This window comes from Chenopodium album, chromosome 24 (genome assembly GCF_948465745.1).
Source record: "Chenopodium album chromosome 24, dcCheAlbu1.1, whole genome shotgun sequence".
Lineage (NCBI taxonomy): Eukaryota > Viridiplantae > Streptophyta > Magnoliopsida > Caryophyllales > Amaranthaceae > Chenopodium > Chenopodium album.
Genome location: NC_137857.1, coordinates 9,214,662 through 9,231,300, shown reverse-complemented (window position 1 = coordinate 9,231,300; position 16,639 = coordinate 9,214,662). Strand labels below are relative to the sequence as shown.

The 16,639-nt window shown below is 36.4% G+C and overlaps 1 protein-coding gene across 4 annotated transcripts; it reads right to left on the bottom strand.

The window, feature by feature from the left end:
- Window positions 1-334: 334 nt before the first annotated feature.
- On the bottom strand, window positions 335-12,155 carry LOC145610245 (uncharacterized). Of its 4 annotated transcripts, none has more exons than XM_081665541.1 (13): window positions 11,575-12,155; window positions 10,433-10,531; window positions 8,014-10,344; window positions 7,796-7,930; window positions 7,509-7,637; window positions 7,288-7,404; window positions 6,060-6,161; window positions 5,864-5,971; window positions 5,379-5,750; window positions 4,906-5,199; window positions 2,918-3,304; window positions 2,586-2,829; window positions 335-1,330 (listed from the first exon to the last, which is right to left on the bottom strand). In XM_081665541.1, the coding sequence occupies exons 1-13, from the start codon at window positions 11,654-11,656 to the stop codon at window positions 646-648; spliced, it is 5,085 nt and encodes a 1,694-aa protein (XP_081521667.1). In that variant the 5' UTR covers window positions 11,657-12,155; the 3' UTR covers window positions 335-645. The 4 variants fall into 4 exon arrangements, with proteins under 4 accessions (XP_081521667.1, XP_081521668.1, XP_081521669.1 ...); XM_081665542.1 differs by having other exon boundaries at window positions 2,586-2,823; XM_081665543.1 differs by lacking the exon at window positions 7,288-7,404.
- Between the last annotated feature and the right edge of the window lie 4,484 nt (window positions 12,156-16,639).

Here is a 16,639-nt window from a genome sequence, read left to right as displayed (position 1 = left end):
TCTAAATATGTGTCCATGCACATTGCTAGACAAACCATTGTTAATTGATAACTCTGTATGCTAAATATATAGAAGAAAGACAAATGATATTGAACCTCCGCTTTACCCAGATGATGAAGATTGTAGAGCACTTTGCGAGGTACATATGCACCTGACCTTGAAACGGTACACGAAGGTGCCCGACACCACCGTTGTGTACCCCTAAATAAGCAACCACCATAAAGAAAGTTGTCAATCTTGATGCTAAACGAGAGAGGAAGGGTTTCCTTTTGGCAATTCTCTGTATTAATACGTTTTATACGTAGAAACCATCGTTACATTGTAACAAATAATATATTTCATTTGAAACTGCCCCAAAAATCTACATTTAACATTGTTACAAAATCTTCTATACATTTCAATAAACAGATGAATGCCTTTACCTCAACACCAGATAATCAAACTAGTACTCATTCTTCTAATCTCCATCCTTGGGGTAAATTTATAAACAAGACCTCCAAATATGTCCTCGAACATTCATCCCACTTCCGTCTATCCGTATTCTGTAAGATATTAACATAAAAGAAAACAAAATGCCTAATTACCTTGAAAAAAAAAAGAGAAGCAAGCACTAAACTAAAAACTAAAAAAGAAGTTTCTGAACATTCAGTGTGACCCTGCCCATAACCTATACATAATACCGTGCTCACTTGCACTTCCATTAGACAGCCTCATTTTCTGCCAAAAATTCCGGCCCCTAGTCGTCTTTAAAGGACCTGATGCAGAGTGTCTTCGATAAGAATCTGATGTCTGCCTATTTGTCCTTGCTGATGCATTGAAATTTTCAGACATTGACATACCCTTCTCAACATCTAATGTAGATTGATAGTTTGGGAGAGAGAATTGGGTTGGTAAATAATCAGGTGCCTCTGAAACTGGGCTTGCTTTATCATCGTAATCCACCGATAAGTTTTCATGGCTGCCATGTCTAGAGTTGCCATCCCTGGAATCATCACACTCATCACACACTAGCTTCAATGCCTGTACAACCTCACCCATAAAAGGACGGTGGGACACCTCAGACTGCACACACATTGAGGCTATAGCAGCAACTTTCGCCGCACTATCTAAAGATACATCAGACCCTAAGGAGGGGTCAAGAATCAGTTCTATTCCTTCTTTAGTAGTGAGGAATGGCCTTGTCCAAGCAGCTAGGTTTTCTTGGCCAGGTGGTTGTGTCATATCTACTGGCTTTCTTCCAGTTAAAAGCTCAAGAAGAACAACTCCATAGCTGTAGACGTCACTCTTTACAAGAAGGTGTCCTGTCATAGCATACTCTGGAGCGACATACCTAAAATAGAATTCAAGAGAATTAGGAGACAAAACATGGAATATGAAATCCTAATTAGAGTAAAATGAAGCAAAATCTGCTTAAAAAAAGGACTATACTGTCATAATGTTTCCATTAAAAGATTTACAAGTAAAAAAAAATTATTACAGCTTTATTATTATGACTGGGGTGTTCATGAGCCGAGTCGAGAATTTTAAGGAATTAGGAAACAAAAGGAATAAGCAATCCTAATTAGAGTATAATGAAGCAAGATACGTAGTATTAAAAATAGTAATGTCACGAGTAGGTGTGCTAACAGGTCAAGCTAAGGCTGAGCTAGGGGTTGCTCAAATGTTCAGGATAGGCTCTCAACTCTTATATATTGTAGTTCAACTTACTACATTAACCTCCTTTGATGAGTGCGAAAGTTATAACCTCTTTTGTATGTAAACTAAATTAATTGATAAATATTTCTGAGACTTGTACTACTCACATGCTTCTTAAGTATCTCAGCTCACGATAGTTTAAGCCGAGCTACAATGACAGCAGAAACATGAATTTTTTTTAGAGAAGGAAGAGATTACAGAGATAAATTATAGAGGGAAGAGATCTAGTAAGATACTAAGATGGCACTTCACATGATTTATGTGTAAATTTAAGAGTTAAATATACATCTTCTTAGATTGTATATATGAAGGTACATATTTTTCTTTCTTGAATTTAATGTACAGGGATTTTTAAAAAAGAACTCTTGATAAAAGAAATTTGAACTTAAAAATCACGTATTTCTAGTTCAAAAAAGATGCACATAAATCCTCATTCTAACTTATTCATTTTAAGCCCATTCTCACTTGATCCTAGCTAAAATTAATTTAAGGCCATTATGTTTTTCAGATCCCATGTAATTTATACCTTTAAAATAAAAGTATACTCCGTAACTTTTACTGGGATAAAGAATAAACTAAAAATTTCCAAATTATATACTTTTAAGAAAAAAATTTCAAAATTTAAGTGAAGTTGATTGACCCACTAGTTAAAACATGGATTTATCACTGGCCACACCATTCTCCCCAGTCCCAGCCATGAAAGACAAATCGTCACAAACAACCAGGAATCCATGGAATATAACCACGTAAGCACCAGAATTGTGTATACTTTCTTTCTCAAACAGAAGAGGAAGCATTCACAAAAAACTCAATAGCTCAAATACAGTGAAACATCAAAACTAGCAAATTCCTCCAGATCATCATGCAAAAGACAAAGGGAATTTTCATACCCAAAAGTTCCCATAACACGTGTAGAGATGTGTTGATTGTCTCCATCCATAGCAGAACGAGCCAAGCCAAAGTCTGACACTTTTGGTGTGAAATCATTCTCCAACAAGATGTTGCTGGACTTAAAATCTCTATGAATGACTCGAGGACTGGAATCCTCATGCAAATAGGCAAGACCGCGTGCAGCACCAAGTGCTATCTTCATCCGAGAAGCCCAATCAAGAGGAGCGGTTTCTTTATCTGTCCCTAATAGCACAAGAGCCAGCAGTTAGTCATGCTGTTTTAGTTTCAATGAGAGGAAGGAGAAACAACAAAAATAGTATAGCTTTACTACCATGTAAATGAGACTCCACGCTGCCATTTGGAATAAGTTCATAAATTAAGCAACGTAAGTGCTCATCGGTACAAATGCCAATTAACTTGACCAGATTCCTGTGATGAAGACGGCTAAGCATTTCGACTTCAGCCAAGAATTCCCGGCCTCCTTGCTGATCATCTCTCTTGAGAACCTTTACAGCAACACTAGTTTCATCTTCCAGAACACCACCATATACAAGACCAAAACCGCCTTCCCCGACTATTCTTGAAGGACTGAAGCCATCAGTGGCCTTTTCTATCTCACTTGCACTGAAAGTCTTAGCTGATCCAGTGTATGCCGCAAGGTTAGATCCAATTGACAATGAAGAGCTTGGACCACTTCCAATTGAATTTCCTGTAGACCCTGAAATATGAATATTCAGTACCTATCAATCTTCAAATATATCTGATAATCAATAGTATCAGGTCACAGTCAATATAATGATCAGATAATTATTTTATTAGTTTCTATCTAAATTAAAGTCACTATTTGCTGATGCCAAAACTCCTAAAGTCTTAATTCCCCCTATGCCTATCACAATGCTGCCTCTTTCCATTCCGTAGGAAGTGTGTGGTAGGGGCAGGAAAGGAGGGGGTTGGGGGGGGGGGGGGAGGGGTGGTTGAAGCCTTGGAGGAGCTCAATTACCACACAGTTGAACAGACCTTTTAGCCACACAGACACCTACATTTGCAGAGAGGTTAATGACTGAATCACTTGCACCTTATTTTGAAATGCAACTAAATTTCCTAATACAAAGCATATAAGGAACCATTGAATTGCCCATTAGAAACTCTTTCCACTTCTCAGAAATTGGACTCGAGTTAGTAAAAATTCTTGGAACCTGACTATGAATTCAATCATTGGCTCATTGCCTTCATCTCTCCTTTTTATTCCTTCTTTTGGCTGATTTATAAAATGGCTACTTAAGTTTGCAGGAGTCATGGCAACACTACTCTGAGTACTCTCTTTCATATCTGTTATGTAATGCTTTTGAAAGATCAAGGAATCAACAAGATCAACATAATTCCAATTTTGCAGTGTCCTATATCGTTGTTCTGGTTTTATAGGATAGTAATATACAAGGAAAAGTTCCAAAAGTTTACAATACCAAAAGTCCAAAACATAGCACACCTTTGTTTTTCTAGATCTATAGCAGGTGTAAGTGTGTAAAGGGATTGCTAGATTTATTCACCTTCAACATAATATGTATTACAGCTAGATTTACTCCTGGATGACAACAACTACTCCCTTCGCCCCGGGTTAGTCGCACCAGTGTGTGGGGTGCAGGATTATATGCATAACAATTGACTTTCTTATTTTATTGTATGTTAGAAAATAGTGGGATACTTATCTTTTCCCCCTTGTATGCTCTTTCTTTTAATTACTTTACTCACCTTTTTTTCAAACTCTTTCAACTGGTTATCTTTTTACATTCCTTTCTTTATATCGTGTACAATTCCTTATGACGATCCATATTAGCTAACCCCAAATTATTTTGGGACTAAGGGCCTGTTCTGATTTACTGAAGTGAGCTGAGCTGAACTGAACTAAACTGATTGAAGCTGAGCTGAGCTGAATTGAATTGAATAAAGCTGAAATGAATTGTTAATGAGAGAAGGAAATTAAAATCTGAGCTGAGCTGAACTGAACTGAACTGAACTGATAGGAGCTGAACTGAACTGAAATTAAGCTGAAGAGAACTGAACTGAACTAAAATTAAGCTAAAGAGAACAGGCCGTTGAAGTGGGTCATTGCTTTTTCAGGGGTGTGAGTGGGAATATTTTTATTTCAGTTTTTTTAGAAAGTAGCAAGTATATTGAAGTATTAGACCCACAATAAGTAAGAAACTTATTATATACGTAGTATGAATAGTGGATTCTATTTTTTATTTTTTAATAGAAGTGTTGCATCTTGCAAGTAATCTAGGAGGACTTAAGTGGGTGAAAGGGTAACAAGGGTATCACCTGATGATCTTCCAAGTGAAGGTAGACCACGTGCAATTTGTGCTGGTTCAGGATCACGGTTCGTATGTCTAAAGAGCAGAACCCAAGCAACAGAACAGCAGATCAACACACCAATAATTGCTGAAAAAACTATCGCAGCAATAACAATGCCACTAAGTCTTTTTTTATGCTCCTGCTTTGTCACATCAACTCCCAGAGGATGCACACTATTCTGATTAGGGTCTCGAACAGAGTAAGGCATGCCATTAATAACCGCAATGTCAGCAGGAGCCATAGGTGGAGATGCAGGAAGACCTAAGATATCAAATCAACGATAAATATTAAATAATGAATATTTTTTTCATTTTAGTGTTAGAAGTAAGAACAAAGAAAAACTCTTTTCACCTGTCAAATATTTCACTCTGTCACCAAAGTAATAAAAAAGAATAGAAGGAGAATCAAACAACCAGAGGCATCTAGCCATAGGGTAATACCTGGATAGCGTACGTACAGCACGTCATAATCACCAAATATGGACTTGTCTATGATGACCTGCTTGTGCCAGAATCTCTGAAATGTCAACAATGCTGTAACATTGTCAAATTTTTCATCAAGGGGTACCAAGTCGACTAGGGCAATAGTTTTATCTGATTCCTGGCTTGCTGCATTGGCTCCCATTACGCGAACTTGACTTTGTTTCATAAAAACCCCGGCTGCAATTTCCCTGGACAACTCTGATACCAAAGGGAAAAATGTGTACAAAGGCACACTAAGGCGTAGCCCAACTTGCATCGGCCAGACACAACCACAAGGTGATCCAGGAGGCGTATTTGTAAAAGGCTCGGGGCATGTAAGGTATGCACAATCTACAATTTAGTCAACCTGTGTTAGCTTAATGCAGATAAAAATAATAAAAAAAAAAAAAAAAAAAAAGAGATAAAGACGAGCATAACATAAAGAGGATTGAGGGCTTATGGACCTGCATTGGGTGGTGGAGGCGGTAATGACCGAATTGGTGGTGCAAGTGGTCTCTTTGTTTTCCTTGTTGAAGACCCAGAAGGAGAAATTTTAGGAGAGAGAAAGGGAACTTGCAAGAAGAAAAATTGTTTAAAATAAATAAGCCATTTCTATACAGATACAAAATTAGAATGCATATCATTAAGTGTTTTACTTACTTCCAGAATTACCAGGCGAAGCCCTCTGGAGGGGTGAAGGCGCAGGAGTAATTTCAGGAATTCCTGGCGGAGATGGTAAAGGGGCCATAGCTGTTGGAGATCCTGAAATAAACAAACAGAAAATGACTGATATCATTGTCAAGCCATTGGCAATAATTTGACGTTTGTATAGGATAATAGGAGCACTTAGAAACTAAGGGCTTTCAGCTTGAACTTAAACCCAAAAAATAAAAAATGAATTTACAATTCCATCTCAAAAGAAGAAAGATAGGATTAATTACTACGAATACATGAATTAACTAACTCAAACAGCATTATGAATATGATTTCGAGCTGGTGGGAGGAGGAACATAAATTTTATTTATTCCTTAGGCAAAGGTGCTTATGTATCAATAGAGGTTGATGGAGAAGACACCAAAAAATGAGATCGTTCACATGGTGCTAGTAAGGAGATAGCGAAGCATGAACTGTTGTGAAACTAGATGTCCTTGTGGATTTATGGATCAACGGAGTTTCTAACTGAAAAATTCCTGGAAATTACTCTAAAAATGTGATGTTCACTGAATTATATTTCAGTAAAATATTAGAGAGTGTGTCCAACTTGCCCTTTCCACTCTACTTGTTTACTTTCTCAACAGATTTTTCTTGTTCCAATTTTCACTAATGGCTTTGAATAAGAGTTCATATTACCAGCCCCAAATCCTTTTGGAATTAAAGCTATATTGCTGTGAGAGTGTGCTATCACCTAGATTATAGAGGTGATACATGATTATAAGATGCATTTACATAACTAGCTAGGTTTATGAAGTTTTTAGTTCATTGTCTTATTAATTAATGATTACATGCATAAATCTAGGGAATCTGAAAGATCTGTGTATAAGTTGATATTCCATCAAATCCAGGAGAATTCAAGAAAAAATTGAGAGAAGCATGTGAAAAAGGGAACCATCAGTTTACAGCAAGGTTATGTTCTAAAATCTATGCCACCCTAGGGTATTGCATCTCCAACGTTTTTACTCTTGTTTCAAGTTCATGTCTTACTATCTAGCCCCCAAGCGCAATACATCATTTACTCTTCATATCTAGCCACTTTCCAGCCCACATTTAATACAAATTTACTATCTAAATTCTTTAGCCTCGCACACCTAATAATCTTTTCAGAGCTTGACTATAGAGAGCCAGAGACCCTCAGATGTCAACAGAAACAATAAATCAAACCAAACAGTACCTGTAACTGGAGAATGATGTAGGGAATGATGAGATGCATTATTTGCAGGAGGCACTCTGAATGAAATTGGGGTGGGAGCATTTGCGCTGTGTCTCTCAAATTTAGGTTTTGACGGAGCTTTATTAGGGGATGATCCCACAAAACAAGGAACGGAAATTTTTTAGTCTAGTAGACAAGTTTCTCCAGCACAAATAAGACAGATATCTTCATTATTTTCTTACCGGGATGTGGTGAAAACTTATCCTCTGGTGATTGATCTGGTGCTCTACCTGGAGGTGCCATTGGTGAAGATCTACCACTAACAGGGTTTTTGCTTGGAGGTGGAGCAGATGATGGGGATGTATTGGGTTCTGTTAAACGAGTTCAAGCCAAAAAGAAAGTTTGACACTGGGTTCAATGAGTCGTATACAGGTAATGCATAGCAAATTATATGCAAACAAGATTGGTGGCACATCTATGTAAGATAATATTTGCCCCCTGGAAGACTGACAGAAAGACAGACAGCTACCTGAAAGTTTTGGTCTCGAGATGGGAGCATGCTTTGGTGCTTCTGATTGATGAGAACTCGGGGGAAGGGATCTTGGAGTAACTTCGGGGCCAGGTGGCGCACCTTCTGGCAATGTTCTTGGAGAAGGTGATCGCTCTGAAAAGTAGGCAGAACTCCAGATTAATTGAATTTAAAGAAGTACAATGCAAGGATATACACTTTCATATAAGTTGACATACCTGGAGAAGCTAGTGATGGTGGGGGAGCCATATCCGGTGTTTCTTTCTTTTGAGAAGAATGAGGGGGTGCGGTGGGAACAGTTTGGTGCCTTGCTGGAGAAGGTGGAACAGAGGAATGTAATGGCTCTGAAGATGGAGGAGCAGATGAAGGTTGCGACGGGTTTGCAGGAGAAGCTGGAGATAGAGGAGTCAAGAAAGGGGATGGAGGAGAAGCATTTGGTGGAACTTCTCCAGGTAAAATGGACGAACGTGGAGGGGAGCTGTGAGGTAACTCTAACGGTGGTGGTGCAGGCAAAACATAAGGATGAGGTGGGGCAAATTGAGGTAGTGGAGCTGATGCATGTGATGGCATAGCAGAAGAATGGGGCGGAACAGCTGGGGGTGGTAAAGGTAAAGCTGGTGGAGGCATCACAGAAGACGGTGGTACTGAAGCATTTAAAGGGAATGCAGGCGTTGGAGGAGAGGCAGGTGTAGGGATCAATTGAGGGAGAGGAGAAGATGCAATTGGAGGGATCATTTGAGGGGGAGGAGAAGATAGAATTGGTGGCACATGTTGAGGCGGAGGAGATAAAACATTTGATGGAAGAGGAGACGGTGAAGCTAGAGTTGGTGGAGGGTCCAAGGTAGGAGGCGCCATTGAAGGAGGAAGAGAAGCATTTGAAGGCACGGTAGAAGTCGGGGGAGGAGCATGTGGCAAGACCAACTGTGGTGGGGGAGACGTCGTATATGGTGAAACCGGTTGTGGAGGGGGAGATGATTGATGAGGTGGCACTGCTTGAGGCATAGGAGATGATGTATTCGGCATGCTCAATTGAGGCAGAGGAGATGATGCATTTGGCATGCCTAACTGAGGTGGAGGAGACTGCGTATCTAAAGGATGTGGTGGCAATGTAGGGGGTAGCAAAGGTAAAATTGGCAATGCCTTTGGGGGAGGTGTCAAATTCAATCCTTGTGGTGGCTCTGTAGGCAATGGCGGCTCGGGAAACGGTGGATTTGCGGCCAGTGGAAGAGACGGATTATGAGAAGGTTTAGCAGCTCGTGGTGGTTGAGCTAATGCATGTGTCGGGGCCAAAATAGCGGGTGAAGTTGAGTTAGCTGGGGCCTCAGCAGCAGGAATGTGAGGTAATACTTCTGGTGGTTGAGCAGAAGGCAGTTGAGGTATGACCACTGGAGGCTTTGCTGGTGAAGCATATGGTGGTTCAGCAACAGGCAATGGGGGCTTAGCAACAAATGGAAGATCCGAACTCTGAGGAGGTTTTGCAACTAATGGCTGAGAAGAAGCATGTGATGGAGTCATAACAGTCGGGGGAGTTACAGCAGGAATAGGAGGGGACTGCATGGTCGAAGTATGTTGCGAGAATTTTGGTGGTGGCGAAGGAAATGCTTGAGGTAACGCCTTTGGTGGTTCTGCACTTGGCAATTGAGGTAAGGTCCTAGGTGACTTTGCATGTGGTGTTTCTGCAACAGGCAATGGGGGCTTAACATCTGTTGGCTTACTTTGAGGAGGCCTAGCATCTAGTGGCTGAGATGAAGCATGTGAAGGGGCCAATACAGACGGTGGAGTTGATATAAATGGAGCGTCAGCTCCAGACATAGGAGGTGACTGCATGGTTGAATTTTGTTGTGAAACTTTCAATGGTGGTGAAGGAGATGCTAGAGCCTCCGGTGGTTGAGAAGTTGGTTGTTGAGATATAGCCGCCGGTGGCTTTGCTGCTAGTGGAATAGCCGACGCATGTGGTGGCTCTGCAGCTGGCAATGGGGGCTTAAGATCTAAGGGCTTTGAAGCTTGTGGAACCAAAACAGATGGTGATGTTGAAACAATTGGGGCCTCAGATTCCGGTATTGGAGGAATAGGAGGGGATTGCATGGTTGTGTTATGTTGTGAAACTTCCATATGTGGTGAAGGCGATGCCAATGGGAAAGGCTCTGGTGGTAGTACAGTACTTGGCACTTGAGGTATGACTACTGGCGGCTTTGCAGTCGGCGGAACAGCTAAAGCATGTGGTGCCTCAACAGACGGTTTCATAATTGAATCATATAATGGCTCATCGCTAGCAGGTTGAGTTGTATATTGTGGTGGTTTAGCAGCTTGTAAAGATGGTGCCAAATCATTCGACTGCTCAGCAAGTGGTGAGGTGGATTCTTGTGGAGCCTTTGCAGATGGAAAAGCTGAATAGCTTGGTGATTCCTCAGTAAGTTTTGAAAAGCCATGCTGTGGTGGCAGTGTATTTGATTGTCTTGGTGTCAGGAAGGGTGGTGGCCCTTGGATTAATTGATAAACTGGTGGAGAATTGATTGATGGAGATGAAATGGGAGGCTGAACAATCAAACCTAATTCATTGACAAATACAAACTAATTAGCTTGAAAATTTTGTTCTGTAAAGCAATAGCACATATGCTATAAGAATCAACAACTTACCATTTTGCAGTGGCTCTTGTTCAAGTATGGAATTAGGCACTTGCGCTTCTATGGAAGGAATTGGAGATGAAGACTTTAGTGACAGAGGTTCACCAAAACCTGCAGATTATTACGATAATAGAAGTCAAAATGGTATTCAGGTTTGCTAAATCATTCGGTTTCAAAATAAAAATTATCTGCCAATATGAATCTCACTGTTAGACTGGTTATAATCAGGTTTGGATGTACAAAATCTTCTCCCTAACCAAATCAGACTAGTTGACAGACTACTTTCCACCAAACTTTCAAGGATTACAAAAATTACAAGAAAGTGCAATCTAAAACCATAAGAAAAATTGTGTTCCTTCTGAGATGAAGTTCTGACTTCGTTCGTGACTGCATCGTCTGCATGTAGTCAAACTAATTGCACCCTTTTTTCTATTGAATAGTAACTAATTGCACCCTAAGGTTTGCTAAGTTGTCATTAATTCATCAGGATGCAATAACTCGCATGTAAGCTCATTTATCAATCACATTCAACCACATTACATTGGCCACTACTAAACAACAATGAGGCAGAAACCAGACTGCAGTCAAGTCATATTGCAGGCTAAAGAGGCCACGACATCCTCCGGTAATGGGGGGAGCAGACGAAATATGGTTCATCCAATAACCGGATGTGCTCAAACCGCAATATGGACCATACAATAAATGGCAACCAGGGTAATGTACAAGTAGAATCCAGCAAATGCTCAAACAACAATTTCATGCATTAGAAGTTGGAATTAGTCCATACTTCAAAGCTCAATCTTAGTAAACAGGAGATTTAGTATTGTAAGAGAGATGACTGATATATGAACATCAATCACTGTTACATCTGTCACCAACACAAAAATTTTCACAGCAGAAGTAAAAAATCAAACCCATGATCTTATTCTCAACCCCCTAATTACCCACCAATTTGACAATCTTCAGCATTATGCATATTCAAAATCTCCCAAAAATTACAAGAAAATTCAATGAAAACAATAACCCAAATCAAATATTCAGAAAATGTGATAACCCAGATGAGATTATAGACAAAACTTACCAAATTAATCAAAAATTGAACAACAAAATCTCAAATAGATTATAAAATAGCACATGGAAATTAAATTTATTACCTGAAGATCCTGGAACAAGAATAGCAACAGCAATGATGAACAGATTCATCAATTGCCAAGTAACTTGAAGCATCAACCCCATCCCATGAAGTAGTATAAAATTCAAATCTCTGAACTTTAAGCTTTTCAATCATAGAAATTAAACACACCCATAAAACCAAGAACAAAAAAAAAATTCACCAAATTTGTGAATTTTAAGCAAAATCACTTCTCACCCAGAAAATAGCAGTAATTTTTAAGCAATAAGAATATAATTTAATCTACAGAAACCCAAAAACCAAGCAATCTTTTTAGAATAAAAATTTAATTTAAAAAAAAATCCCTCTTTTTTTCCCACTTATTTCCTGCAACTCTGAACACTAAAGCTGGCTAAAGCACAGAACTGCGGTTGCCATGAACCGTTTCTACTGTCAAGAGTTAAGAGAAATGCCAATAACTGACTAATTATTAATTAAATAATAAAAGAAGGTGTAGTTACACTTGTATTATACACTGTACTAGTTAATTAATTATGTTCATCTTCCCTAATTAGAGAGAGATTGATACTATGAGAGAGAAATGAGGGATACTGCCAAATATTAAAGTATGCAAGTTGGTAATAATGGAATTTTATCAAGTGATTGTTTGACAACCAGTTTTCAATAAATATCTTTAATTAATTATTTGTATGTTTAAGATCAGAGAAAGATGATATTTTGAAGATTAATAATGTTTGTGTTTGAGAATAATCACAAGTTATAAATTTATAATAGATTGACCGACACAATTGTTAATGTGCAGGTTAAAAGGTATGAAGTTCAATTTTATAGTACATAAATTCTAAAATAGAGGATGATATAGTATAACGTTATACATGGCTTTAAAAACATGAAATAAGTTCATCTTATGATATTAGTAACCAAGTTTTAAAAAATAAAATAAATAAATAAAAAATAAAAAATATTAGTAACCAAATATGATTGAAATTGATGTGTGCATAAAATAATTTGTTTCAAATTGTTTATTCTTTTTTTAAATGTGTCATTTTATTACTTGCTTTATATCTTTAATGAATAATTCCATCCGCCTATGTTCGGCTTAATTTTTTATTTTTAATTTTAAAATATTATGTTATTTAATGAAGCAACAACTAAATTATTGTCAAATTCAATCCTCACAAGTAACAATTTAGGGCAGGATATTTCCCTACCTTTTTGCCACTCTTCTAAACTATCTAGCCTGTAAACTGAATCGAGTTGATCCATGAAGAGTTCTACCCCAATAAACCTCTTCATTTTACTCGATAAAAATCCTAAATTATCATTAAAAAAAGGAAAAACGAAGAAAACATTATTTAACTGTCGCGTGGATGTAGTTGGTTAAAGTATGTCAAGTTGGTGAAGTTGTAGTTTTATCGAGTGAATGTAAGGTAGTGTTGGAAATCAGCCAAAAAAAGGTTTGAAAAAATAATAAAAGAGGAAAGTAATAGTTTTATTATTGGGAGGCTGCATTGACTCATTACCATGCATTTGTTGGATTGTCAGCAACTTAAAAGAGTTAAAATTATGTCATGTGTCTAAACAGGTATTGCCACGTCATCCTTCTTTATATCTAATCTTTCACTAATTTGCCTTTTAAGACAAAACAAGTCCCTATGTGAGCATCACCCTATTTTTTTTTTTTTTTTTTTTTTTTTGGGACAAAGCATCATCCTATTTTCTCCTCCAGTTTTTTCTTTATATCAACTTAGTATTTCATGTCTTTAATTTTTATCCTACTCAATAAAATATAGGTTTATGCAAAAAAATAAATAAATAAATAAATATAAATAAATAAAAAATAAAAAAGAAAAGATAAGTTAAGTTAAGTAATAAAGAAAAAAACAATAAATTTTATTGATTTTAGGGGAAAAAAAAAAGGTTTGTTAACAAACTAAAGTTCATATAAAGAAAGATGAGCAACTAATGAAGGATAAAAATAAGTTAAGAAAAAAAAATAAAAGTAATTGAAAACTAGGTTTATGCAAAAAAAAAAAATAAAAGGTTTATGCAAAAAATAATAATAATAATAAATAATAAATAAATAAATAAAAAAAGAAAAGAAAAGTTAAGTTAAGTTAAGTAATAAAGAAAAAACAATAAATTTTATTGATTTTAGGAAAAAAAAAAAAGTTTGTTAACAAACTAAAGTTCATATAAAGAAAGATGAGCAAGTAATGAAGGATAAAAATAAGTTAAGAAAAAAAAATAAAAGTAATTGAAAACTAGGTTTAAATTCACCTAAAAATGTTAACCCATCTAAATGAATCGCTTTATGCAAAAATAACATAATTAAGAAAAATAGATTGATGGAGTTTTTCTTTTGCTCTCTTTCCTTCAAAAAAAAAAGGGGGGGGGGGGGATTTATTCTCTTATTCATCATGTTCTTATTACTCATACCTAGCTATTCTAGTATTTACTTTTGTTAAAATCATACTTCGTATTAGATTTCATTTGCTTATTGTTAAATATCTTTAATTTCATATTTTTAAAAATTATGAATAAAGATATTTGAAATAAACAACTTTTGTCTGAAAGTATAATACCTATTTCATTTTGTAGGGTTTTCAAAATATAAAGTATATCTTTGACTATCAAACATTTCATTAACAAAATTATAAAAGTTGATATTATAAACTAAACATTATAAATATGCACCATATTATACAGCTAGGAAGGAGGGTATACACATTAAGTTGAATCTCAAGAAATTCCACTTAATAATGTATTTCTCTTCTTTATACATTAACCTAAAATTAAAATCGAAATTGAGTCAAATTAAACAATAAAATCAGAATATACTTCAATTATGCTGAATGAGCTCAATTTGCACGCACCTTTCATCATGAAAAAGATACAAAGTATAAAATTACAAAAGGACTCCTCTACGGCTCTACATTGAGATTGAAATAATTGTCATATCATATTTATGGAGGTTTAATTTGAGTAAAAAGCAAACAATGACGGGAGAATTAAAGGCAAGGACTCCAAAAAGGAGGACCATATGAATATAAGTATGATGGCTTTATAATCTTCAACTTGCGACCATAGCCAAGACACCAAGGAATAATCAAGGATATCATTGACACATAAATATGTGCCAACTCCCCCAACAACAAATATGCACCAAAGTAAACTTAATAATTATATTAATAAATACGACTAGTCAAAATACAATTATTATTAACGATTATGATTATATTATCTACGTAGTACTCACCCTATATTTGTAATACTTGTACCGTTGTACGGAGTAGTTGTTTCAATATGACCAAATGTATGTTGATGCATAAGTTTGTGTAACGAGTTACAGACTTACAGGATTACTTTTTATAATACTTCGTAAATGCTTAAAAAGATGCTTCTACATTTAGTTGATAATTACAATGATAATCACAAATATTTTCGTACCAAAATTTCTCTCGAGTTCTGTGATCTTTAGCAATTCAAGGATCAATCCTTGGGGCACTATTAAGAACATGGAAAGCAAAGCTGCCCTGGCATGCAGGAAACTATCAAGACAATGTGATCAAGACAAGAATCTCACAATTCATAAGGATACCCATAATCAAGATGATGTAATAGACAACAAGGCTCCCCCAGGATTTGGTATCTCTAACAGGGAAGGAAAGCAGGTAGCAGGGTACATGACTATAGTTGGAGGAGCAGGTGACTGTACTAAGACAAGGCTGATGGTGCAAAAAGGGAAGGGCTCTAAAGGTCAGATAAGGTGGTGCTGGCAACTGAAGGCTAATGATTTCACTCTTTTGTAGGGAGCAGAGATGGTACAGCAGAAGAATGACACTGCTAACATGTTATGTGCTATGTTTAAAGGGATGAAAGCAGCCCTTGGCAATCACTTCTGGCATCTGCAGGTATACTGTCAGGATCACAGAATCGCAAATTGGATGCAAGGAAAGGAAGAAGGGTTACAGGAATATAGGAGCTGGATGCAGAAAATCAACTCTCTTTTCCCTTTTTTCCATTGTTTAACTGTTAATGTTTTTGTTGTTGGGGTTTAATCCCTTTGTTCTAGCTGTCAAAAAAAAAAAAAAAAAAAAAAAAAAAAAAAAAAATTAAGGAAGGATTGAGTATAAGAGTTAAAGTAAAAACAACTTAGTGTGGCTCATTAAAGTTGAGATTACTTATTACAATATCATGTTATTTATTTGGAAATACGAAATTTAAATGTATAGTTGTCCATATTAATTAGGATGAAATTTTCCTAGTGGTGGATTGTACTCCATATCTTAAAGTGTATGTAATCCGTATAATGAATAAGAAGGGGGACGTGCGATCATGCAGTGATGCAGAGTTTGACCCTGAATGATGCGATGACAATACTACATACATATTACATTAAGTCTTAGGAAATCAACATGTGTTTGTTACAAAATCACATTAACAGTATTTAATTGCTCCATGCAGTTGGGATGTCAATTAACTTACGGTCAAAATTATCTAACAATCTAACTTACGTATTTCAAAAAGAAACGCGGAGGGGTCTTTATGTTATATTCCTTCCATTTCATATCGTATGCTTCTCTTTAATTCAACCAAATTTATCTTATAAATTTTCAAAATAAAAAGAACTATATTAGTATAAAACTAAGGACGTAACAAAAAATGTACTCGTAATTTAATGTTTTTTTTTTCACCTCTGATTCTGACGGAAAAATAATTGTAAGAGTAATCTGTAAGTGGTATATAGCGGGGACGCAAAAGACTTGTGTGATCCTGGTCCACAATAGTGTTATTGTGGACCCGAGGTTTATAAACACGTAACTGACATAATATTGAACATAGTGACCCTTAGTTTTAACATAGTAACCTTATTTTTAACATAATAACCTTTATTAAAACTAGTATAACGTTTAATATTATTGTAAACTTAAAGTGCAACGTTATGACTCTAATTTTAACATAGTGACCTTTATTATTCATATTAATCAGTATATAAAATATTTCATTAAAAAATTAACATCTTATAACCTATATATTACCAAAATGACTTTTATTTCAACATAGAGACCTTTTTTCTATTATAG